The sequence below is a fragment of the Raphanus sativus genome, chromosome 4 (genome assembly GCF_000801105.2).
Source record: "Raphanus sativus cultivar WK10039 chromosome 4, ASM80110v3, whole genome shotgun sequence".
NCBI classification, from domain to species: Eukaryota; Viridiplantae; Streptophyta; class Magnoliopsida; order Brassicales; family Brassicaceae; genus Raphanus; species Raphanus sativus.
The window spans coordinates 14,013,219-14,038,539 of NC_079514.1; the positions used below are offsets into that span (position 1 = coordinate 14,013,219).

General features: G+C 30.7%; 4 protein-coding genes and 1 long non-coding RNA gene across 6 annotated transcripts; all 5 read right to left on the minus strand.

Moving 5' to 3' along the window:
- Nucleotides 1-1,029: 1,029 nt before the first annotated feature.
- LOC130510948 (uncharacterized) lies at nucleotides 1,030-2,490 on the minus strand. Its single transcript, XR_008944729.1, has 2 exons — nucleotides 2,155-2,490; nucleotides 1,030-1,250 (listed from the first exon to the last, which is right to left on the minus strand). It is a non-coding gene; the product is annotated as an uncharacterized LOC130510948 (long non-coding RNA).
- Nucleotides 2,491-5,484: 2,994 nt separating this feature from the next.
- Nucleotides 5,485-7,996, minus strand: LOC108852623 (transcription factor HHO1). Its single transcript, XM_018626122.2, has 5 exons — nucleotides 7,578-7,996; nucleotides 7,126-7,427; nucleotides 6,361-6,655; nucleotides 6,188-6,264; nucleotides 5,485-5,967 (listed from the first exon to the last, which is right to left on the minus strand). The coding sequence occupies exons 1-5, from the start codon at nucleotides 7,705-7,707 to the stop codon at nucleotides 5,641-5,643; spliced, it is 1,131 nt and encodes a 376-aa protein (XP_018481624.1). The 5' UTR covers nucleotides 7,708-7,996; the 3' UTR covers nucleotides 5,485-5,640.
- A 3,037-nt stretch (nucleotides 7,997-11,033) lies between these two features.
- Nucleotides 11,034-12,070, minus strand: LOC108853876 (allene oxide cyclase 2, chloroplastic). The gene is made up of 2 exons (XM_018627333.2): nucleotides 11,759-12,070; nucleotides 11,034-11,640 (listed from the first exon to the last, which is right to left on the minus strand). The coding sequence occupies exons 1-2, from the start codon at nucleotides 11,988-11,990 to the stop codon at nucleotides 11,114-11,116; spliced, it is 759 nt and encodes a 252-aa protein (XP_018482835.2). The 5' UTR covers nucleotides 11,991-12,070; the 3' UTR covers nucleotides 11,034-11,113.
- Nucleotides 12,071-13,506: 1,436 nt separating this feature from the next.
- LOC108851517 (methionine aminopeptidase 1C, chloroplastic/mitochondrial) lies at nucleotides 13,507-15,477 on the minus strand. Of its 2 annotated transcripts, XM_018624956.2 has the most exons (9): nucleotides 15,325-15,477; nucleotides 15,066-15,105; nucleotides 14,674-14,911; nucleotides 14,430-14,591; nucleotides 14,311-14,352; nucleotides 14,091-14,242; nucleotides 13,922-14,022; nucleotides 13,777-13,824; nucleotides 13,507-13,694 (listed from the first exon to the last, which is right to left on the minus strand). In XM_018624956.2, exons 1-9 carry the CDS (start codon nucleotides 15,458-15,460, stop codon nucleotides 13,549-13,551), a joined length of 1,065 nt encoding a protein of 354 aa, XP_018480458.2. In that variant the 5' UTR covers nucleotides 15,461-15,477; the 3' UTR covers nucleotides 13,507-13,548. The 2 variants fall into 2 exon arrangements, with proteins under 2 accessions (XP_018480458.2, XP_018480459.2); XM_018624957.2 differs by lacking the exon at nucleotides 14,311-14,352.
- A 496-nt stretch (nucleotides 15,478-15,973) lies between these two features.
- Nucleotides 15,974-17,271, minus strand: LOC108854046 (AP2/ERF and B3 domain-containing transcription factor ARF14). The gene has a single exon (XM_018627532.2). It carries the CDS (start codon nucleotides 17,110-17,112, stop codon nucleotides 16,069-16,071), a length of 1,044 nt encoding a protein of 347 aa, XP_018483034.1. The 5' UTR covers nucleotides 17,113-17,271; the 3' UTR covers nucleotides 15,974-16,068.
- Between the last annotated feature and the right edge of the window lie 8,050 nt (nucleotides 17,272-25,321).

Below are 25,321 nucleotides of genomic sequence, written 5' to 3' on the forward strand. Positions count from 1 at the left end.
ATTCACAATAATTAATGCATGAATTTTAAATAAGAATTAAGAAAATGAAATGGTTTATTTTTTTGATTTTTATTTCACTTAGATATGGTTGAACAAATCTTAAAGTAAGAATAATTGAAACATTTTTAGAGATTCAAATTATAATATTAGTACACTAATTAGTTTTATAATTAATCCACTTCCAAGTTAAATAAATTGAAATATAATGTGACAAAATTATATAAAGTTTTATTTTAAAGTACTATATAAATATTAAATAATTTCATAGATAAATAATGATATTTTTCATTTTAAAAATGATGTTTCATAATATATCTTTGTTTTGATTTATATTAGTTTTTCAATTTACAATGATTTTTTTTAAATTAGTCTTTTAGTAACTATGTTTGGAGATAATTTTAGGTTTTATTGAATTTTTATAACAAATTACTTTTGGGAATTTTTCTCATGCTGTTTGAAAATATTTTTATAAGTTAGATTTATAAATTAATAAAGTGTTACGTTTTTAGCAGAGTTTTACTTGAGTTTCATGCCAAATAATTTATTTTGAATAAGTTAGAGTGAACCAAACCTTAATTTAACCATAATAACTTAAATGTAGTGTAACCATTAATAATACGGATATTTACGGATATCTCATTTGTTTGATTAATACAAATAATCATAAAAATTCGATACAATTTGTTTTGTCAAATATTTTTTTTTTGCATGATATAAAAGATAAAAATTAAAAGATATAGTGAATCTACATATTTTGTAAATTTGTAAACTTAGTTAACAATTATAATAACACAAGAAAAAAATTATAATTGTTATAAATGATTTTTCTTCCTTTTATGTAATATTTTATATAAGTAATAATGTGAATAAAATCTGTCAAATCATATGTTAAAATAATAATTATATAATTTTATACATTTAAAACTTTAAATATAATCAAAATATACTTGTATTTATATATTGACAGATCGGATCGGATATTCGCTTCTCAAAATTTTAATATTTATGATTTGCTTCGATTTTAACGGATATTTAATTTTAGTATTTGTTTTGCTTCGAAAGCTTACGGATATCCGGAATTTTCGGATCGAATAACAACAAATAACGAATCAAATTAAATTTAACGGATAAAATGCTCAGCCCTACTTTCCGCCATAGAAATTCTGTGAGGAAAAATCCAATAGATATCCAGCTTATGACTTCTCTTCATCATCTCTTTCATTCCTCTAGTCTTTTTCTTCTGCAGAAATCTATTTTTGCTTTGATTAGATAATATCATAATAGTGGAGTAAAATGGTGGGATAAAAAAAGATTGAAAGAGGAAAAAATAAAAAAGTGAAATCAGAAGTAAAACTTTCCACTTGATTATTATAGAGTAACATATTACTCTAGTTTTCTCTTTTTTAGCGTTAGTGGGTGAAAAACTTTTTCCACTTGATTGGCTAAATGTCAGCGTAATTCAGCAGAAAACACTTTTACTCCAATACATTACCTTTTACGCCCATTCGGATATTTCTAAATTTTGGTTCGGATTCGGTTCGGATTTTTGCGGGTTCGGTTCGGGTTCGGATAACCCATTTAAAATGTTTTTAAATTTTCAAAATTCATTATATACTTTAAATTTTCAAAATCTATAAGAAAGATAATATATTACATATAAATTTTCATAACATATATGTCAAAATACCTTAATTTAACATATAAATTGGTTTTCTTTGAATATTTGGATAAAGAATCAATAGATATTTAACTATTTTGGTGTTTTCAGTATACTTTAGCTATTTTAAACATTTATTTTTGACTATTTGCATATATTTTCCGAGTATTTTGAAAAACTTAAAGGTATCTTATATATTTTTAATATACATTATATATAAAAATAATGTATATATTTAAGTATATAAATTTATTTCGGATATATTCGGGTACCCAAAATATTTCGGTTCGGGTCGGATTCGGTTTCGGTTCTTTAAATACCGAAATTTTGAATCCGTTCGGATATTTAATCAATTTCGGTTCGGGTTCGGTGCTACTTTTTCGGATCGGGTTCGGTTCGGTTTTTCGGGTTTGGATTTTTTGCCCAGTCCTAAGTCATAGCCTTTATAAACTCGTATTTACCATATGCTATTATCTTTATAGTATAAGACCGGTTACCTTTATTCTGTATTCTTAGTGACACTAATTTAATCCAATTGAGTTCCATCACGGTACCGGCTTAACATCAGTGGTAAGAAGTGCAACCGGCTTTTGGACACAGACAGTTGCATACAACATAGAATGTCTGGGATGTCATACCTTTCTTCCCATCACGGTAAACTTCAAAAAAAAATTATATCTATTGAAAATTTATTGGCCATAAGTTATCTTAGTTAAATACAAAAAAATAATAAATTAATAATCAAAATTATATAATTTTTTTAATATATGTGAAGGTTCTAAAACATGCATATTTTGAATTTGAAATGGAAAGAGTATATTTTTATTCTATGTGAAAATATGCATTAGGATTAGAAAATATTTTATTTGTTTCTAAGAGATACATACTCTAAATTAAAATTTTACTCGACAGTAATTTATTTTTATGTAAATTTTATTAGTTAATAATGATAAATTACAAATTTCAAAAAAATAAACTTATTCAAAAATTATTGAATTAAATTTATGAAAATAGATAAACCCATTAAAAATATATATTTATTATTAATTTTAATATATATTTTAATAATAAACTCAAAAATATGCATCATTTAAAAATAGATAAACAGTAAATAAATATAGGAGGAATTTTATTTTTTTTAAATTTGATATTATTTTAAAAATTATTTTTAAATGATAATCATTTTCATAAACTTATTAAGTTTATTATGAAAAAATAAAATTAACCCTTTTAAATTATTTGTTAGTATCTAAAAATTATTTGTAGAAGGTTATAAACCAAACTCCGTTCATGGAGAACTCAGATGTTCCCATTTCAACTGGTTTGGACTGTGGACCTCATCATCGTAGATAGAAGAAGAAATAATTTTTGAGACTGATTTATTAATTTACTCATAAAAGACTATATTATTGTCAAACTTGGTTTGATAGATCATAAAATCATTTTAGAGCAGCTTAAAACAAGATTAGCACAAACTTTAAATAATGTTCACATCAGCAATTATGTTTATACGTGAATGTGACAAACCTAGAATAAACTAACATTATATAATTACTAATTAGGTCTACTCGAATATTCCATATGGATTTAACATTAGTATATTTCGAGAAGTAGACCAAGTAAAGCATTGGTTGCTTTTTTCATGTTTTGAAATCCGTCCTAAAGTTAGTCTCAAGAGCTGTTTAGGCTTTTAGTGACTGCGAAAGGTCGCATAAAAACCTGCTTTGATTAGCTTAACCCATCCCTGACCTATTAATTAATAATCATATCCCTTCTTAAGGAAACCCTAATCAGAATCCTGTACTTTTTGATCTATCATCAAAATGCTGCATTTATTAATGTATACACATATCTATAGAATCATAGATATTGTTAAAATATTAAGATTTGAAAGCATTCCAAACCGTCATATCGAAAACGTCAATGACTCTTCTCTATATTCAGATTCCCCATGATTTTCCTATTAAAATTCAACATCACATTTTCATCTAATTTTCCAACCAATCCACGTCATTTAATTTTATCTTAATATATTAATTGTACCATTCAACTGTAACATTTTTATTTAACATTTTCTTTCTAATCAGTTTTACAGATGAAATGATCTGTTTTTCTCCCAAAAAATGAAAAGATCTGCCAACTTTTTAAAATACCACCAAACTGATGAAATATTAAATAATATTAATATATAGCCATATATTTGAGCTTCGATGTTAATGTAAACTTAGCAACCATTCCATATTTTATAATAGTGGGTTTCAAAATTTTGAAGTGTTTAAAGTGTATAAATTCGTTTTACGATTTAATCTTGATTTTGATTCGAATTAAGCTTTGCGTAGTTACAAAATCTGTATTACTATATATAATACTATATTTTATTTTATTTTTTGAATGAATGTTAAATTTTATTCATCAAAAAAACTTTTCTATAATTTGATGTTTGATTCCGGGAATCACCGCCACACTCAACAAAGCTAATCTCCATGCTGACACAAACCCAACCACTAGCCCCGCCAAGAACGTCGACAGGTAATGTATAAAGTTCCCAACCTGAAACAAATCAGAGTGGCGCAGCGGAAGCATGGTGGGTTCATAACCCACAGGTCCCAAGATCAAAACCTGATTATGATAAAAGTCTATTATTTTTATATAATCTATTTATATATAATATAGTTTGTTCACTCCAGGTTGAGACACCTCAGCATTCACGTTGGAAACTGATGCCTTCTCTGTCCGACACGTCAGATCACTTAAACGAAGCGCAGAGAATTTTTTAGCGGACTCGCGTGTTGGGCTTATTCTGTGAATTGCTGCGTTGTTTATGGTCCTAATAATGCAGACCCTAGGGAATAGATCTTCTGCTCTTCGGTTTCATGGATGCGGCGAAGAGCCAACAAATAAAGAATGGTACACTCAACGAAAAAGGAGCCAACCTGCACATTTGTATAGGGTTAATAATCAAGCAATAAGAGAATAATCTTAACTGGAAAGTTATAGTTATATTATATATACAGGAAAATTTAGATTATGCTCTTCAGATTCCGGCATATTCTTCCCATGAATGAACCCATATGATGTCTTCCGACTTCCAAGTTCCTGGTCTTTTTGTATAGAATACAAATATTTTAGATTTTCTTATTTTCTCCAAAGATATAGTATGTTATTACTATATTATTAGTGTATATATAAAACGTGGCCGACAATATATAATTTGGGCAAAGAAATATTATATTTGTGATGGCTAAATTTCTATAAATACGTTAATTAATATCAGTTCTCTCGCTTCTGTATGCATGACTTTGTAGAGAATTTCTTTTTCTTTTTTTTTTTGTGGAGAATTAAAAAGATTAAAAACGAAATGGAAGAAGACGTTTTATATATTAGTAGTTTTCAGGTACCGGTTTTAATGGATTCCATCGTAAATGTGTAGACTAGTCCAAAACAACGTGGTCAAAATAAATATGCGTCGTACCAATTAATCAACTTAATTATTTAGAGTTTTACATATCAGCTGTAAATTCTTTTTTTTTTTGTCAACAGCTGTAAATTCAATAGTTGGATGCATCTTTTTGGTTAATTAATCTCTCTCTTTTCACCAAAAATATCATTTTAACATTTTTTCTTGTTAAAAAATATCATTTAAAATTGTAAATTTTTTAATATCTAGCTTAAGTTTAATATTAATTATAAAATGTATCGTTCTTGTAAATAATTTTATTTATCTTAATATTATTGGTTAAATATGATTAATTATAAATATATAATTGTACTATACGTATTTTTAATTTTTATGTAAAGTGTCAGAATGGCATTTTTTGCAAAAAGTAGTAACAATATATAAAAAGTTCAATCAAAGTTACATTTATCCTATGTAATATAATAGTATACAGAGTGTTGCTCCAAACATCTATATATTAAACTCTTCCATTTCAATGCCCTATATCCTTTTATCAAATAATTCTCAAAATGACTTTTTACAAAAATTATGACATTTTTGCATCTTTAGTCTTTGTACGAGTGGAAGATGACATTGCTGGTGAGCTACACCGAACAATTCCTTTGTTAGAGCATCTTGACCTTTTTTCCGAAACCTCCCGACCAAAATTTGAATGGCTCGGCCACTCCGACGGTAACTGGCTGACCATAGGCCCATAAATCCCGGTGGTTGTCTCACGTGATGCGACTGCGTTAGCCTTGGGGTGGCTAGCCTGTGGGACCCAAATTCCACCAACGACCACGAAATGTTGAGTTTGAGAGTCTCTGTTGTTAGGTATTGTTTGGCTAGGTTGTCTTGTATGCAGCCTGTATTTCTATTTGTTATCCAAGAAAAAAAAAATTAGTGAAAAAATGTAGGCAAACTTTTTTAAGAAAATAAATTCAATCATTTGCTTTAAAAAAGGATATATAAACCGACAACTTTAACTGTGGTATTCAAAATCCACGTGCGCAGGTGTCTTAATTTGGCATAGAGACATATTTAAATTTTCTACCAATTATGGAAAATCTATTTTTAATTTTACTTTTACTAACCTGTAAATGACTCTTGACTTCATCGTTTGTTAATCCGTCAACCTTCATTAGCTCTCTAATCTGTTTCGGCGTAGCTACTGCAAAATCTCATTACGGTACGAATTAATTGAAATTCATGAAACCCTAATCAGAATATGGATGTTAAAAATGTCGAATGAAATCAAGAAACGCACCATGAGGACCACCAAGCTGTTTAAGAGTTTTCAAGAAGCGTCTGTGCAACTCATGCGACCAACAACGCCTCTGCTTTCTTTGCCCTCTCCCACTGCTACCACCGCTGCCACCGCTTCCACCTCTCTCAGCCTCCGTCTTTTTTCGACCGCTTCCGCCGCTAGTAGTCGCCAGAGATATAACGTAGTCATTTTTTTCGTTGCTCGTTTCATAGCATGGCGGCTGATGAGACCATGTTCCATTGTTATTTTCTTTGATCGGTTCTGCCACTGTTTGTGTCTCTTGTTGTGAGCGTTCCTGAAAACGCAAGACAAATATAAGCTTGAGACTATATTTTTTTTATCTTTAACCTAAAAGCCAAACGGAGAACTCCATATCTGCGTTTTGCGTTTACTTTGTTATTTTGCAAACTTTATTTTATAGTGAACAATATCTTACATTACAAAAAAAAAAGTTTGACTCATATTAAAATGAACGCCTGAATTGCAGTTGAAAGTTGAAACAATAGAGGCCATAGTCTCTCCATTTTTATACATATTTAATTGTTTATCCTCAAAACAAATTAAAATGAAATTTCATGATTGTTTCAAACGCAAATATTATGTTGATAACAAAACACATTATGTTGACATTTCTGAAATGATCTATCTTAAATTTTATATATCAAACATCTATTTGTAAACAAACAAAATATATTAAGATGCAAAGCCCTTTATTAGTATCTTTAAAAAAAAAAACTCAACTTTGTCCCTTTATTAATATCTTACCGATTTATTAACGGGAACTGCCTCAGGTTGGTTCCAAAGCTGAACAGACTTGAGCCATTCAGATTTCATGTTGTTGTCATCGAAATCTATGTCTGTGTCATGAGATTCGTGTTCAACATCATCATCTTCATTAACCTCTTCTTCTTCCTCTTCCTCATCTGTGGAGGTTGAAGATTGTTTGATAGGTAGGAATAGATCCAAGACGGGTCCACATTCTCCGGTGGTCTGCTCCGAGCACTCTGGTTGTCCGTACAAGGTATCCGTTGTAGTCCCTGATATCTCCTTTTTATATGCCTCGATCGCTAAAGTCCCAAAATGAATAAATAATTTGAATATTTAGATCTAAAATCGATCCACAGATCTACACACAACTCCCTCTTAATATCTAATACATACTTATAATGAAAGTAGATATCAATATTCATAATCGGAATTTTCTGTTAGTATTATACCTTGAGTGACAAGCTCTAAGCAAAGAGGAAGCTCGCGTTGAAAGACATTGATCTTGCGACGTTCTTCTTCAAGAGCTTCGATGTACTCACAGCATTTTTCACGTTTCATATTGATTAAGCACTTAATCATGGTGATTTACAGATTAATCCACCTTTTGCTAGCTGTGCAGTACTATTTAAACAAGAGGTTGGGGTTGTGTCTCTTTATAAAGAGAACAAATATATGGCTCTATAGGGTTTCTCAAGGATCATTATCTTGAAAGAGAAGTCGAGTCGTCGCATTGCAAGTCGAATCTTAGCTTTTGTTTATAAAATATGTATATGCCTTGATCCCCCAATTTAATAGTATAATATACAATTCACAAATTATAATATGAAGGATTTGTCTTGTAGTAGTGTGGATATGGAGTAGTGAATATTCGCCGTTATGATTCCAAGTTTTATTTTTGTAGAATTGTTTAAAAATCATTTGGGTATATCCAAGCAAGTGTGTATTCTTTTTTTTTTTAAAGTGTGTATTCTTTTATATATAGTAAAATGTCTTTCTAGCTATATATGTGGATATTAGGTGATTGGTTTGTTATGTTAGAAACTTCATATTGCGCTAACGGATTTTAATTGTAACCGCTGAATTTTAAGATGGTGTTAAACTATTTGATTTGATATAAATATGTTTTTATATACGGATAAGTGATGTGTGTTTCAGTAGTGATATTTGGTTTGATATAAACCGAATAAATGTTTTCTTTTAAACTAAACCGAATAAATGTTACTTGATATTTATATTATAGTGTATATATTCTCGTATATTATTTTCACATACAAGCTCGAATCTTTTTAGTTTGATGTTTTAGCTAGGTATTATGTCTTTCTAAGTTGATTACATGGTCAATAAAATTGAAATGCAAATCCTAAATCAGCCGGCGACCCTCACCCAAGTAACGTGCATGAGCTACTTTGTTTTTATAAGCACTAATATCACTCATACAAAATCTATATAAGACGTTGAAAATATATTTTGTAATATCCCAGAATGAAAAGCCAAATGTCTCTTCGTAGATGGCCGAAACATAGTAGAAGAAAAAGCCGAGATGATAAACCTCAGTGTTTATATAAGAGAAAAAAAATAAAATGTCAATAAGACCTTGACACTTTTTTTTTGCTAAGTAGACCTTGACACTTTGTTGAATTCGTTGTAACCTTATCCATAAATACAAATACTTTAGTGTTTGTGTGTATATCCAGATAATGAGATAAACTGCAACTCTGTGATGTGAGTCCAGAGTGCCTATACCTTGTGGTTTGACCGCTAACTTTTCATCTATTACCAAGTAAACCAAATATGCGAATGTTTCTTTCCAGTATAATGGCGAGCCAATACCTTTCCAGTTAAGAAATATAATAATGTGGTAAACAGATATATATATATATATATTCTATGCTGTTGTCCATCTTATTTTCAAATTTATATGAAGTTAGATGTGATCCTAAAATCAAGGGCTCAACTAGCTGTGTCGAAGAAATGGTCGTCTCTGGAAACGATTATTTGTGTTTCATGAACTTATCTGTTTTGATTAGATTGAAATGTCTGCTTAATTAATAAATTAGCTGACAAATACAGTCCAGATATGTGTATTATGAGCATTGGATTATAGTTCGTCCCTTCGGAGTCTCAAAAAGCCGTATTGATCGTCAAGACCCTAATCGGCCGCAAGCAAACGACATGACACCATGATGTAATTGTGAAACCCATAAGGCCCAGTTTCTATGGGCCTTAACTTAGCTTTATTTATTTGAAAAGACATCAAATTTCCTTCCACATTTCTCTAATGTTTTCTTTTTTGTGCAACATCATCAAATTCATTACTTGAGTAAAAGAGTCCATACAATCACTCTGTGGAACAGAGGAGAAAGAGAGTAGACTTAGCAAGACCGTTAGCATCAACATTAGCTGTTTTTTGTGTAACGTAATCCTTTGCACCTTCCATCAACTGGTTTTTCAGGTCGCAAAGACTATGGTCCAGAGTCTTTGTGTTTCCAGGATTGCTTCATATGTTTTCTAGTTAATCACGTTCAGTTGGATGAAAATAAGTATATGATAAAAACGTTTAGAAAATGTTTACCTGTTAACGTTCCACGTCGGAGAAGACTTGTCATAAACAACAGAAGTCGTATCGAAGTAGATTTATCTTATTCCAAACTCGCACAATTCATTCAAAGATTAGATTATAAACAAAACAATAATAGTACTAAAAACCCCTACGCTAGGCGGGCGGTAGTCTCGAGCCTAGCAAGTTACCAAAAAGTCGGAAATTAAACGGGGTATACGCGGACAGTGCCGGTCTAACGGTTTATAATGCCCTAAACCAAATTTAAAATCTATACCTCTATACATATTTATCAAGATCACAAAATAATATCAAACAATCAAAAAAATCAAATTTCAGAAATAGCTTATAAAAACTTTTATTGTTGAAATATGATTTTTTACATTTTTTCGTAAAATCATCCACTATATCTATATAGTTAAGTCTTTAAATCATAGTTGTTTCATAGAAAACATAGAAAATCCATTTAACATCTTTTGTGATATGGTAGAACACATTTTTTATCAGCTTTTACTTCGAAAAACTTCTTTCAGTTGTGGTGACTAATACCAGAATGGTTAATAATATATGATAAGTAATGTATGTGTTTTGATAACATTCTCCCGATTTTTTCAAGACTTTAAGCACTGCAATAGGCTTTCGAATTTCAGATCTTGATTTTCGAAAAAATTTCAGTTATATAAATAAAACATCGCCAGTTATGTGTGAATCTATACAATTCCGTAAATAATTTATAAAGTCACTTAAAATCATATATTAAAACTTATAAAATCACAACAAAGATTTATAAAGTCATTTATTTTGACTTACTAAATTATATTATAAAATTTAATAAAATTTTAAAAATCTTTTATGAAAGTTTCTGAATCATTTAGAAGATATAGTAAATAATTTTCATATATATAAAGAATACTAAGTATACTACTTCTAATGGCAATTACAATAGTTATGTCTTAGTAGGAACTGCAATTGGAATGATGGTGCAATGTTTTGATTGGGAAATCGAAGGAGAGAAAGTCAACATGGAAGAGGCTTCTCGAAAAGCTTTCTTGTCTTTGGCTCATCCTCTTAACTTTACTCCTCTTCCTCGTTTCCCATATCCTTTACCTTCCACTTTGTAGATTATCTATCTGTGCGTTCGAGTTTCACTATATTTCCAAACATATCTATCGCAATTCGTTCTGTTTTTATCAATACTATTATCAACACACTGGCACATATCACTAGTTGTTGACTAGTAGATCAATATACTTTCAGTTAGTTTGGTGAGAAAGTTAACTGGATTTGTACGAGTATAAAAGTGAAGTTATGATTTGTAACTTTTTTTTCTTGCAAGAAAAGTTATAGCTTGTAAGTTGTAACTTGCTATTGTTCTTTATTAAAAAGAATAGTATTTCAGTATACAAAGACACAAGAAGCATACTGAATTTAATAAGTATAGTTACTAATAACTCCGCTAGGCTCCAATGCCTTAGCTTCCGGCGCAGGCCTCACGTCCTTGGACGGAGGAACCGGAGTTCCGGTGAGCTCACTCGGCAAATCACCAGCAAGACCCTTAAGGTAAAAAGTGTAGAACAGTTTTGTCGGATACACAAGCTGTTGAAGCTTGACCTGTCCGTAAGCACCTTCGAATATTCCAGTGCCACCAGTGATGGCGAGGAACGAGTCCTCATACGTCAGGTACGGTCCTTGTACGGACAAGTGACCGTAGTCGCCAAAGTAGAAGCTGTAAGTGGCTTCGAACCGGTCACCGTTCTTCTCCGGGACGTGTTCGATGACGACGCAGAGTCCCGCGGTGATTCCCACGCGCTTCTTGAGGTCGCCGGTGTAGAGTTTGTTGGTGAATGGGACGAGATCGCCCAGAGCGAACGTTAGGCTCATGGCATTTTTCAGGATCTTTGGGCTGTGTCGGTCTAGTTCGTTGAGCTCGTACACGCTCAGTTCTTGAATTCTACCTGAATTTTCAAGAACAGAGAAAATAAATAATTAAAACTCAATTTGTGAAAAACTGAGATCATGCTTAAAAATATATGAAATGTCCTCAAGACAAAAAAAAAGGATCAACGAACTGACTTGGTCTGGAGTTTTCGATATTTCCGTTCTGGGAGAGAGCACGAGACAGAGTGAGGTTCTTGGGAGTGAAAGTTGAACGAGAGGAGAAACCTGGACCGTTGGATAAGATCCCAAGATTCTTGAAGTGTTTAGAGAAACCGAGAAGAGAGGTACGATGAGATTGGTGGTTATAGGAGAGATTGTTGAGAGTTGTCATGGAGATGGATTGGAGAGACATCGCATAAGAGTCCATTTAATCAAAGAGACTTTAAGACTTTGTGATTTGGGTTAAAACGCTTTGGTTTATGTGTGAGTGAGTTGAGTTCTAAGAATGTCACTGTGTGTGTATATATATACATGTTTCGATGAACAAGGGTGGTTTTGTTGATGAAGCTTCACGTGCGTAAATTCCGTAAGTCTCTATAACCAAACATGATATTGAGGAAATTGGATTTGGTTTCTATGGTCGGCACGTGGAAACGTGGGAAATGGTTGGTTCAAGTTTTTTGAACTTGGATGACTTATTATGGTCGGTCCCTGAACTACATAAAGAAAACACACAAAAACGTGCCATCTGTAAGGCTTTGATATAAAAGAAAATAAAATAAGACAATTGATTTAAATGCTTTTAGAGAAGTAGCTCAACTGTTTATCATAAATAGTTTAGGTTTGGACGGATAATGGAACAAATGGATTGGACGGATCATGCAGTGCAGACGAAAAGGATTGGACAAATTTTACAGTAACAAAACAAAATAAATGAATGGAACTTGTGATACATCACTCTACACGTATAATAACTATAAAACGTTGACTTATTATCTAATTGATACTAAAATTTAAGTAAATGAGAATTTCATATTTTTAAAGGATTGCACTTGAACCCTGATACTTTGGGTCAAATATTATTGCTCGTGAAGGCGGACCTAGCATGCATTTTAACCTGTGTCATAATATTATTAGAGTTAAAATAAATTATTTATACTAAAAAGAAAAAGATATAATCACTTAAAAATATGAAACGTATGAGTTTGAGCTTAAATTAAGGGGTGTCAACTAACAATAATTTAACCAAAATATCTATTTTCTTAAGGTTAAAAATCTAACTTCTATAATTTAATCTGGTGCAAGTGACACCCCTACCGTGCACATAGGTCCGCCTCCTGAAACATGAGACGAGGAAAAAAACATACCGCACATGTGGAACATATGGTTCAGCCCCTCCGCAACATACTTATTCCTCTTTCAGAGAGAATGAAAATGTATAACCTCTTTTTTACATGTTTCAACAAAAAACTACTACTCCACTATTGTTATACAGTGGATTTATTATGGTCAATGAATAATTTACAGAGGAAATAGTAATATAAATGAAAAATATACAGAGGAATAGTTGTTTTCAAAATACAGAGGAATAGTTTGAGAATGTTATTCTCTTTTTTTTTTTTAAGAATAAAAAAGTGTTTTCACCTCTTTGCTGAAAACTTTTGCATTTGTTAAATAACTCTTCTTAATAATGTGAATGGAACCCGAAGCTATTAGCACTCTTTTTACCATTGGAGCAACTTGACGTTGGTGTTTGAGAATGTTACTCGAACTGGTTTAGACACAAATATTGACAATGAGTGTGACACTGATGTATCAAACTTCCTTAACACCCCGTTGTTCGTGGTTATATGATTTTAGAAGATGAAGTCGTATGCCAAAAACCAATCTAAGAAAGTCTTGAATGGTTAATTTAACCAACGCTACATTTTCCGTCGCAGAGATATGAATCGTCAATAATTTAATTCTAGAACACTATCTACAGTTCATAATGTGGTGAGAGTCTCTGCACCAGACTTGGTAATTAAAATCGTATGTTCAAACTGTGCGGCCGGACCACCATCTGCTGTCAAAATTGTCCATTTGTCCGGCCATGTTACAAACTCAGTGGTTCCAATGGTGAGAATTGGTTCTGCAAGCAAAGGAAACAATCACCTTATAAAACATTATGTAAAATGCATTCGTTCAAGTTCATAAAAGAACGGTCGCCTCACCAAGCGTAAACGTTTGACCTTCAATCATATAGCCAATTTCAAAATCATCTGCAAAAAAAAAAAAAGAAAAAAAAGTACAGTTTCTTCAGTGAAACTCCACCACCGTTAAGAAGACTTGTTGCAGAAGCTCTTTTGTGTTACTTACAGTTTTTGTCAAGATATATAAGAGGCTCTGAATGTAATACCGTTCCTACACCATGCCCTATAAAGCGCTCCATGTTATAGCCATACCTTGCAGCATAGTCACTATTGAAAATTGCAAGTCACTGAAACTGTTGCTTTATTGAAAACTGGATTGTACTAAATGTTACTACCTGATGATCTTCCCAACCTCGTTGAAGCTTGCTCCATCTCTACAAACCGACATACCTTTCTCCAAGCATTCTTCTGTGACTTTCACAAGTTGTATAAGACTTTCATCGACATCTCCACAGAGGAAAGTCCTAGACGTATCTCCATGATATCCCTGATTAAAAAAAAACAAGAATAAGTTTGAATGAAAATTAGCCTAAAAAAAGAAGCATGAAGACTTACATCCAAGTAGACTGCGACATCTATGTTTATAATATCCCCATCCTATAGAATTAAAAAAAAAAACAAGGGTTTTAATTAGTGATATTCAATCTTTACAGAAGCAGTTTCATACACCAAACCTGTAGCTGACGAGAGTCCGGGACGCCATGAAACATGCATTCATTGACTGATGTACAAACACTCTTCGGAAACCCTCCATATCCAAGAGGTGAAGGGTAAGCACCAGACTCGATAACCATCTTGTGCACTGCTTTGTCGATTTCATCTGTGGTAACAAATGGCTGCAAGCATCATGATTTTATAAGCAGTATACACAAATAGCCAGAGAGACCCACAAGAGAAAAAAGGCTAATATATACTTACTTTAACTAAAGTTCCTGCGTAGTCTAACACACGAGCAGCGAGCTCGCAGGCTGCTTTCATTTTAACGATGCCTTTGGAGTCAGGAAACTGATGTTCACTTGATATCTTTGGTGGTTCGGTAGATTCAAGGTAGGGAGGCTTTGGTATGTGATCAGGAACAGGAAGACGAGGGGAGACTCTTCCACAGACTAGAGGTGGAGTTCTTTTGACTTGTAATGTGTTTTGAAGTTCTTGAATTCTTGAAACACACACATCAAATTGCATATAAATGTGGAGAAAAAAATATAGTATTGTAAGTTTATAAACCAATTTTTTCATACATAATAATAATAATAATAATAATAATAATAATAATAATAATAATAATAATGAATTAACTAATTAATAAATACCTTCTTATTCTAGTAGAGAATAATGACTTCTTCTTCTTGCCTGCAACAAAAGAAGAAGAAACATTACGCTTCAACGAAAACACACACAGAATTCAAATTATGATTCAGCGATTCCACAATTATCAATTTATATGAACAACAAAGTCTTTGAACACTTTACACAATGAGAATCTTATTTATTCTTCATCATCACTTTCTCGAAACCTAAAACATGACGAAACAAACAAAGGAAGTGGAGAGTTGAACAGTAACCGAAAACCTGAGACTAGGAGAGAGGACAAGTTGGTCGGAGCTCCGGCGAAGTATATCGACGGCGTTAACTGGCCGCCGTTAAATAAATAATTGGATTGAGATATTCCGAACGACATTTTCGCTGGCGATATTCTAAAAAACATAATGTATATCTAACTTGGAGAAGACGACTTTAATGGGCCTTAGACCTTAAGGCCCAGTTTGTACACGAGCTAGACCCACACACAGGAGTCACTACAGTAACTAATTAGCTTGTCCGTATAATTCCACATTTACTACAAAAAACAGTTTGTTAATAACTTAATACACATTAATTTTTTCAAAATGACTACATGATTGGTATCAAAACGTCAAACATTTTAGAACTGTTGTTGGACTTGGAAGCATCGGTTTTGCGATTTATTTGAAATGTCTACAAAAATGCTATCCACGTAATGAAATAATGAATTGTATAATGATCCATTAAAAATAAAATTTATCTATAAAAGGCATTGCGTATTAGTTCACTTTTTTATAAGATATATATATCTATTTCTATAAAATTTTGTTTTCCAAAAAAATGATTTTCACGTGTATAATCTTTTTAGCTGGAAAAGATTCTACCAACTTTAACTTTTTCAAGATAAATCATGTCGGCAACACGTAGTTAAGAAAAAAAAATTAAAAAAACGTTGTTTTACCAGGAAATTACAGAAAAACAAACTGTTTGATCAAAAAAAAAACAAACAAACCAAAGAGGAGAAATGAGTTGTTAAATTGTAGTTACAAGGCGTTGCTTTTTATTAGACCTTAAAGACAGCATCTCCGTTTCTTCCTTCACTACGCCACCGTTTTCAGACTTCAAAGAAGTAATGTCAACGCCGAACAATCTCACGACGACCCGACCCGTATCCTGATCCGACCCGGATTTCGCCTTCCACCCTATATACAACTGTTGATCCTGACCGTTGGATCTTTTAAAACTGATCAAATCACCGGCACAGAGTCTCTTCTCTCTAACGAACCTGCTCCAGCCTTTAGTCAACACATAGCTTTGACTACTATTCCAATACGAGTAACGGAACCTCCACACTTTTCCGTTAACGTCCTCGAAACTTAACAGCGTCCCTCTAATAACGGAAACGTCTCCAGCTGACGGTAACGGAAAATGTTTCTCCGCTTGGTGTTTCGGTATCACCAAACGGTTTAGCTTCCCGACGTCACTCGGCGTTACCGCTTTCTCAAACAGAGTCTCCGCCGTTTTAAACCCCGTCGGTACCCTAACGGCAGCAAACGCCGTCTCTTTCGTGTTTTTTCCCTTACCGTGAAGGTTACGTTTCCTCTGCTCTAGCTCCTCCTTGTAAGTGTGTTTCCTCAACATGTCAACGATCTCGGACTTGGAATGTGCGTTCAAGAAGTCGACTTCGTCTCCGTTGTTATCTAACGTCGTTACAGCTTTAAAGTTTGTAACGGCGTCGCGGCCGCGGAAACGGTGAGCTGCGACGTCGTAGGCACGTGCAGCTTCGTCTTCTTGGTTGAACGTGCCGAGCCAGACTCGCTGGTGCTTCTCGTATATCTGAGCTCCCCATCTCCCGTTTGGCTGAGGGACGACGCCTTTGAATCTTGACGACGGGAGCTTTCTTGATTCGGCTTCGACGCCGTTCTCGGAATCCAAAAGCACGCTTGACCCGCTTCCCATTCGGTATAGACTCGCCCGGGATGACGACTTTCTTGCCGGCGCCGGAGGAGTCTTCGCAGGAGTATGAACCGAATTCGTACTTGTCGAGCTCTCGTCAACACTACTCGCTGCGTCCATTTGTTTTCTTTTTCTTTAAAATTTGATTAGAATTTGGAAGAATCCACAAGAATATTGTGAATCTGAGAATGGAGAGAGATTGATAACGTGTATGAAATTGAAATGTATGTGTGAACGAGTGTGGATATAACGTGTATATATAGAGAGACAAGATGTAAATAAGAAAACATCAAGTGCATGTATGTATTAGTTTTCAAAAGTTTATTTTCTTTCCTTTTATTATTTGTAGTATGTTTTAACTAGATAAGTATATATATGTGCACAGTGGCGGAGGTAGAATCAAAATTTATTGGAGTCAAAATCATATATGCATAAATTTATTAGGGATTTCATGAAAAATAAGGGGGTCAAACCCTCAAAAATGACCTAATTATTCAATATCTTCTAAAGTTATAGGCTTATATTAACCAAAATTTAAAAATTGGTAGGGGTCAGTTGAACCCCCTACTCCTTTACTGCATCCATCCGCCACTGTATGTGCAGGTGTATGGGAATTATATAGGTTTATGTGTGTAGATATTGTGGGTCAATTTAAATTCACAAGAAGGTTCTGCAAATGATATAGAATATAACAAAAAGTGTTAATATATATATGCAAATTAATAACTATATATATGCAAATTAATAACTCTATAAATAAGGCCACTATTTCTTCTTACCACAACAAATCAAGTCTAAAGAATTCACATTTTCAAAACTTGTTTTGCTATATGATGCATGAATCACAAACATAACTTAATAATTTATTAGTTTAAAAATATATATTTTTGTGTATATAATTATTCAGCATAACTTTGTTACCAATAAAAATGTTTCAATATTTTTATGGTTTATGTTAGAGTATTCTCAATGTAAAATTCTATTTTTTTCTCAGAAATGAAATAACTCCATAATGGAATTGAATTTTCTACAAACCTACTCTATTTTAGAATAGTGAACAAAAATAAATAATTAAATTCATGTTTATCTTATTATAGATTAGATAATAGAGTCGTGTTGGAATAATTTTTTACTTCAAAATTTATTTTATAGTATATTATAAAGTACTATATTTACTTTGGCATTCCATAGAGTCGTAGATGCTCTTATTTTGCATTCCATATTTACTTTGGCGTTTGCTACGTCAGATTTGCTTTTTCAATCTTGCAATTAAGCTAATCCCCAAAGTTAGGTGGATAATTTATAACATGAAAAATTATGATTGAATTAAAGGAAATACGTTGTTAGTGTTAATTTATATCCATGACCAAAAAAGTTACTTGAACATGTTATGGGCTGCATGGGAAATGGGACCTACAAGTGGGTTCGGATGGATAAAAATAAAAGAGGTTCACATGAGAAATTGAATATTGCGTTAGTAAAAGCTCATTTCCCATGGTGATATTGGTATGCTCAGGGCATTCAAACGAATAAAAGATATCCAATTTTTTTTTTTTGTCGACTACCCATCTAGGCTAGATCAAGTGGAGAGCAGACGATTCGATTCTCCGAGGAACCTCTCTATCTGTCCGGATCTGATCTATATAGGAGAATATATGACCTCTGGTCCTTGCTTCTTTCGCTAATGCATCTGCACGGCCATTCCGGTTCTGAGGAAAAGATATCCAAATTAATAGAGCATATTTTTGAATTTCTTTTTATAAGTATTTATAAACGAATAAATTTTTATAGAAAGATCTTCGAGATCAATTACCTCAATACACTCATGAATCAAGTTTTAGTTCCATTGAATCCAGATTTTGAATAGTTCCAAAGATATGAAAAAGCTTTTGGATTTTTTTTTCTTTAAAAAGATAACTAATGCAAGTGATGACATATTGATGGTATTATGCTTGAATTTAGAACTTTTTTTAAGGAGTGATACGCATTCAAACATAGATGTGATGATTTTTTATGGAAGTAAAAATTCTTCGAAAATTAATACCAAAAAAACTTCGAAAACCTATTGAAGTGTTCGATTTTTTTATTGAAGAGTTCGATTTTTTTCTGAAAAAGTAGGATTGCTATTAAAATATAGAAATTTCTTAATGCATATTGTTGAACATTTCGGTAATGATAACCACAGCTGAATAAAATATTTCGAAGTTGGAGTTGGTAAACAAATATTTGTTGTCTATCATGCCACAAGAAAGATAAATATGTTGGTTATGATATTAATTGAAATGAAAATGGTTGAAAGACTTTGATTATATAAGTTTAATGGATAGTTTTGTAAAAAAAATGTAGAAAGATCTATATTTCAACGATAGTGTTTTTAATATCACCATTTTTTTAATAAAATAGACTATGAATTTTGATTTTTTTTTTTAATAAAAATTTAAGTTGTTTTAATACTGTTTTACGATTTTGATAAAATTTGTCCAAGAGCATAATTTTAACTTTTAGATTAGGGCATTATAAAAGATTAGTCCGGCACTAGGTATGCTTATTAACAAGTTCGGTGTTCAAAAGAAATCAGTTATTATAATCATATCACCAATATAGTAGGATTAAAAACAACGAAAGTATGAGGCTGGAGAATTCACTGTTACGGTTTTATTCCTTACTGATACTTAAATATGTATCTGTTAAAAAAAAAAATATATGTATCTGTTACAAATCTCACTGAGTGTTGCATGCATGAAGAATCTTTTGCAAGCATGAATCATCCATGGTATATAAATGCAATGGGCAATGCTTTTGTGATAATATACCTTATCTTTATTCCGTTTTATTTTCTTCTACTAGTATGGGAGCCTGCGTATGATGTGTATATGGATGGGATCGTAATATAAAAATAATGGTAGAGTATTTAAGTGAACGAAGAGAGATTTTTACTTGTGAGTTGTGAATACTTATATCTATACTATTAAATTCTGCCCCTAGCTTTTGAAATAATTTACAAGAAAATGCCACTCCTATATTTAATGCAATAAAATCAAATAATTTAACAAATTAAATTAGTATATCTTGCTTTTACCGTATTTTTCGTGCCATAAATAGTACTTTCCTATTTCGAAGTAATTGATAATTTTCTTACTATATATCCTTGCTTAGTTTTATAGACATAATAACTAATTATAGGAATGTTATTAATACGATGTACCTTTTACCTTAGTATTTCTCAAAAATGATTAAATATTAATATACCACTGCTTTTATAAACTCATTAATATAAACTCTACGACCTTTCAAAAATGAATGCCTATTAATATAAACTTATTAATCTATAAAACTATTTACCTTTTACAACATGAATGCGTTTATATATATTTCCTTTGTTTAAAATGGAACACATGTTTCAATTTATATACTTTTTCTAAAAACAAAACCTGTGACCTATTATTGATATGAGTTTTGACAATATGATTGCTATACGGTTGGCATTCCTTGATATAGGTATAGTTATTCAATTATATTCAATTATATAGTAGCTATAATATATCCTCATATAAAATATAGAGGTTGCCATAACATTTATATAACATTTACTTAACATTTCAATAGGAGATATGTTTAAAATCGTGTTAATAGTATAGTTAACTGCAAAACTAATAAAAAAAACAGTTTACTTTTAACTCTTTTTGTTTAGAACTAGAAGAGACCAACAATTATTTGGTAACACACAAGATATTCTCACTTTATAGATATTAAAAACTGTTGACAAAAAATGTTAAACATAATTTAAACAACAATATGTAACCGTTGACAAAAAATGTTTGGTTCGGATTCGGTTCGGATCTTTACGGGTTCGGATAACCCGTTGAAATTATTTTTAAAAAATTAAAAAAATATATATCTACTTTAAACTTCTCAAAATCTATAAATAAAATAAATATTATATATAAGTTTGAATAATGTATGCCAAAATACATAAGTCAACATATAAATTGGTTTGATATCAATATTTTGATAGAAAATCAATAGATTTTTCAAGTTTTTTTTTGGTGTTTTGAATATTTGTTTCGCTATTTTAAACATTAACTTTTAGAAAATTTCAAAATATCATATATATTTTGGATCCTTTTTTATGTATTAAATCTAAAAATAATTAGTATATTTAATTATTTAAATATATTTCTGATACATTCGGGTATCTAAAATATTTATGTTCGGATAAGAGTTCGGTTTTGGTTCTCTAGATACAAATTTTTGAACCCATTCAGATGTTTAACTAATTTTGGTGAGTACTAATTAATTTTTCTGATCAGATTCAGTTCTTCGGATTCGAGTTTTTTGCCCGGTCCTAACCAAAATAGTCAAATTGAAACCAAAACCAAATTCATAAATAACCGAACAGTTCCTATATCTTGGATTGAAAAACCAAAAAAAAAAAATTAAACCAAAACCAAACAAAAAAATAACAAAATGTAATTAAACTAAAAATACTCCCGCGCTTTTAAAGCGCGGATCAAAATTTAGTCTATACTATTAAAGCAGAATCTCTCCTAGGATTCTGCCATTGCTTTTTCAATTTAATTACAACCAAATGCCACTGTCTTTTTCCTTTAATGAATCTCGTGTAATTAACATATTAATTGACCAATCAGAAAACTTTTTAAAGTCCAATCACAACAACATTAAAGTCCAAACAGTTCGACCCCATCCCAAAAACAAAAATAGCCCAAACTATAGTTTTAAAATTCTGTTTAAGAATTTTCAACTAATGGGCCATTTGGGCCATGATATTCAACATAATCGAAGCCAATTATATAATTTGTCTTCTCGGATATAAACCTACTGCATTTTTGTATTTAATTTCATTATTAGATTAAATTTTAATAAGTTTTTGCTTGAATAAACATTAAATATGTATAGTTAAAAACATTATCTTTTTGTTCAAAATTTAAAAACATTATCATTTAATAAATTTAAAAAATAGATTCGCTTATAATAATTAAAAATATACTCCATCCATTTCTAGGTAAATGTCACTTTGACATTTTTCACACATATTAAGAAAGTTACGGAAATATATGAAGATTGTTATTAGTTACACTTCTTTGACCAATAGTATTGTATATAAATAAAATTATTTATAAAATCAATGCAGTTTGAAATTAATTGTCAACTGAAAATAAGTATAATTTGCATTGGAATTGTAAGTAGAATTGTAAATTGACACTTTTTGTGTAATAAAAAGAATTGTTAAATTTTTTAAAATGAAACTTTTTGTGTAACAAAAAAATTGACAATAAACTTTAAAACATATAAACACTGGATAACTTATATTATTGATTAGAAACATAACACTTTTTGAATCCATTCTCAATTGTATTCCTATTTTGTACACATAAACAATCATTTTAAGCAGAATAAAAAAAGAAAACATAAACAATCAGCACATTTTTAAATGTATGATAAAATCATGAAATCTTGCAAAATATTCATACTCTGCAAATATTTATACTTTTCAATAAAATTTTAAAAAGAAAACGATCCGCGCTTTCAAAGCGCGGGTTAAATCTAGTCTATCTTATTAAAGGTGAAGTACAAATTCGGTGCGTTTGGATACTTGGATAAGATTAATAAAAAAAATTGGTGTGTTTGGTTATAGCTATAAAAAAATGGAGTGTTTGGAAACTTGAATAGTAGTATCTATTAATTGTGTTTCCATATTTCACTTAGTTTAACAATTTAATTAATTATATTACCTTAATAATAAATTACATCATTAATTATATTACCATAATAATAATATATAGTGCATATTTTTATTTATTAGTTAATCAATATTAACTTTGTGCCAATTATAAAATCAAAAATGCTAAATAATTAGGTTTTACATATGATTAAACATTTGGTTTATTTTATTTTACTAAAATATTTTTATTTTAGTTACAATCGGTGGAAAATTACGTACCCAAAAACATAGTTCAAAAATATGTTTTGTGAATAAAATAATAACTTAAATCAAAATACTTAAAATGTCCTACATTTATTGTCACTTAATTTTCCACTCCATATAATTATTTTACTTGATAAAAAAAACTCTTTCTATTTCACTTAATTTAGCAAAACACATAAAACAGTTTTTTATTAATTTATATAATCATTTAGACATGAACATTATCTGTCTATTTAGGTACATGTTGTTCTTTTCGGGTATCCTTTTTTTTTTGATAACCAAGTCCCGCTTGAATATTATAAACTTATGTGTGGATTTTGAGTTGGATCATTCTAGATCTGGATGAATTCGGTTCTGATGTATAGGAACCTAAAAATATCTAAATAACCAATGTATCTAAAACGGGTTCGGATATTTGTAACAAAAATAACCATATAACCTGATTCGGTCCAGATCTTTTGAGTATCGTTAGTTACCAGATCTTTTGAATATCGATGTATAAAAATATATTTCACGGGCCAATTTAACAAAATATTAATTGGTTCAGTTGAAATAAATATATTTTAAAAAATTATATGAACTGAAAAATCACTATAAGAGTACTTACATTTGGATTCAAATCATTTTTTTAATAACAAACTACACAAATATGTTGATTTGTATACAAATTTAAATTACAATGTAAATATTTAATTGAACACAATTAATACAAAAATATGTCACATTGTTTAAACAAAATATCAAAGTAAACAGTTGCGTTCTAAAATCATTTATTTTAACAACAAGCCAAATAAATATGTTGATTGGAGAAGGAATAAAATAAAGCCAGATAAATACATAGTTTACCAGAGACACTCTATATGTCAAATTTATTATAAAGAAATTTTTACTAAGATAAATACATTCAATAATTACAAACAAATAATATATTTCATAAAAGTAAAAAATAATATCCGCGCTTCGATATGTTGATTGGAGAGGGAATAAAACAAAGTCAGAGAAACACATAGTTTACCAGAGACACTATGTGTGTCAAATTTATTATAAAGAAAATTTTACTAAAATAAATATGTTCAATAATTACAAACAAATAATATATTTCATAAAAGTAAAAAATAATACCCGCGCTTTCGAAGCGCGGGTCAAAATCTAGTTTGTCGTTAAACATGAATACAATGACATTAAGGGTTTCTGATTTTTTTAAGCTATAACCTGATTTGTGTCCGTAAGATATATATACAAAAGTACATAGATGTTAATAGTTCATATATTTTATGATACTGGCCACTAGTCATGTATGAATAATGAGATGATTAGTTCATATGAAATGAGTTGTTCGCAATTGTCAACTTATAAAATTTAAGGTGCTTATTTAACCAGCGATTTGATCCAAGGTTTAGTTGGTTTTGCCCATACAGTTGTTAGCATAACAAACAATTACAAGAAACATTGTAAATAGATTCATATCGCTTAATTCCATTATAAATTAAAATCTTGTTTCAGTTGGTGTTTAAGATTACGTAAAACTACGGTTGCAGAAGATCACGGCTGGATAAATATTGTTTGAATCTATACTATTAAAAGAGAATTATTCTGAAAAAAATCTACTTATGAAAAGTTACTGCACCCTTATTAATGGTATAATAGTAATTTAGTTAATGGTTAGTTTTGCATATAATTCTAATGAACCAATATTCTATATTGATTATGTGCTTCTACAGAATAAAACAGAACGTGCAGGGCCCACACTCTCGAATTGATATACGGGTGTTTGATGTGAGTATTACACTGAAATTTATTGTTACCAAATACGGTTACACTGAAATTTATTGTTCGTAATAAAATTAAAAATGTATCTGAGTCGCTCAGTTTTAATTCTACTACACATTCATATGGGATCCTCACAACTTTTATCACCGACATATGTTTACTTATAGTTATATATAATATACACTAGTTAGTCCAATGAATTAATACTACTTCAAATTTAAATTTGTGTTTTATTTACTCAACCCATCACAGTTAAAAAAATCAAATAATTTTTATACTTTAAATTTTTAAATAATAACTTATCTATACTATTTAAAGAGAAAGAGTCTTAAAAAATCTATTTACATAAGTTTACATAAGGTTATTGCACCTTTTCATTAGACTTACCATTTTTTAGTCTTTTTTTTTTTTTTTGAAACACAACCATTTTTTAGTCTTACCATATATTTTGTAACATTACGTTAACTACATTATACCATCTATCTTATTAAAACTCAAGTACAAAATCATTTTGTTTAGTTACTTGGATAAGAGTATTAAAAAAATTTGGTGTGTTTGGAAACATGGATTGTAATCTTTTTTAAAAAAAAATTTTGTTTGGAAACAAAGATA

What these genes read in the sequence shown, in the direction of transcription:
- LOC108852623 (XM_018626122.2), bottom strand. Translation starts at nt 7,707, where the DNA reads ATGATTAAGTGCTTAATCAATATGAAACGTGAAAAATGCTGTGAGTAC. An exon ending in CTTAGAGCTTGTCACTCAAG is followed by an intron (nt 7,428 to 7,577) that starts GTATAATACTAA and finishes TTGGGACTTTAG; the next exon opens with CGATCGAGGCATATAAAAAG. An exon ending in AAGTCAAGAGTCATTTACAG is followed by an intron (nt 5,968 to 6,187) that starts GTTAGTAAAAGT and finishes GATAACAAATAG; the next exon opens with AAATACAGGCTGCATACAAG.
- LOC108853876 (XM_018627333.2), bottom strand. Translation starts at nt 11,990, where the DNA reads ATGGACTCTTATGCGATGTCTCTCCAATCCATCTCCATGACAACTCTC. An exon ending in TATCGAAAACTCCAGACCAA is followed by an intron (nt 11,641 to 11,758) that starts GTCAGTTCGTTG and finishes TTGAAAATTCAG; the next exon opens with GTAGAATTCAAGAACTGAGC.
- LOC108851517 (XM_018624956.2), bottom strand. Translation starts at nt 15,460, where the DNA reads ATGTTTTTTAGAATATCGCCAGCGAAAATGTCGTTCGGAATATCTCAA. An exon ending in TTCTCTACTAGAATAAGAAG is followed by an intron (nt 14,912 to 15,065) that starts GTATTTATTAAT and finishes GTGTGTTTCAAG; the next exon opens with AATTCAAGAACTTCAAAACA. An exon ending in CGGACTCTCGTCAGCTACAG is followed by an intron (nt 14,353 to 14,429) that starts GTTTGGTGTATG and finishes TTAATTCTATAG; the next exon opens with GATGGGGATATTATAAACAT.
- LOC108854046 (XM_018627532.2), bottom strand. Translation starts at nt 17,112, where the DNA reads ATGGACGCAGCGAGTAGTGTTGACGAGAGCTCGACAAGTACGAATTCG.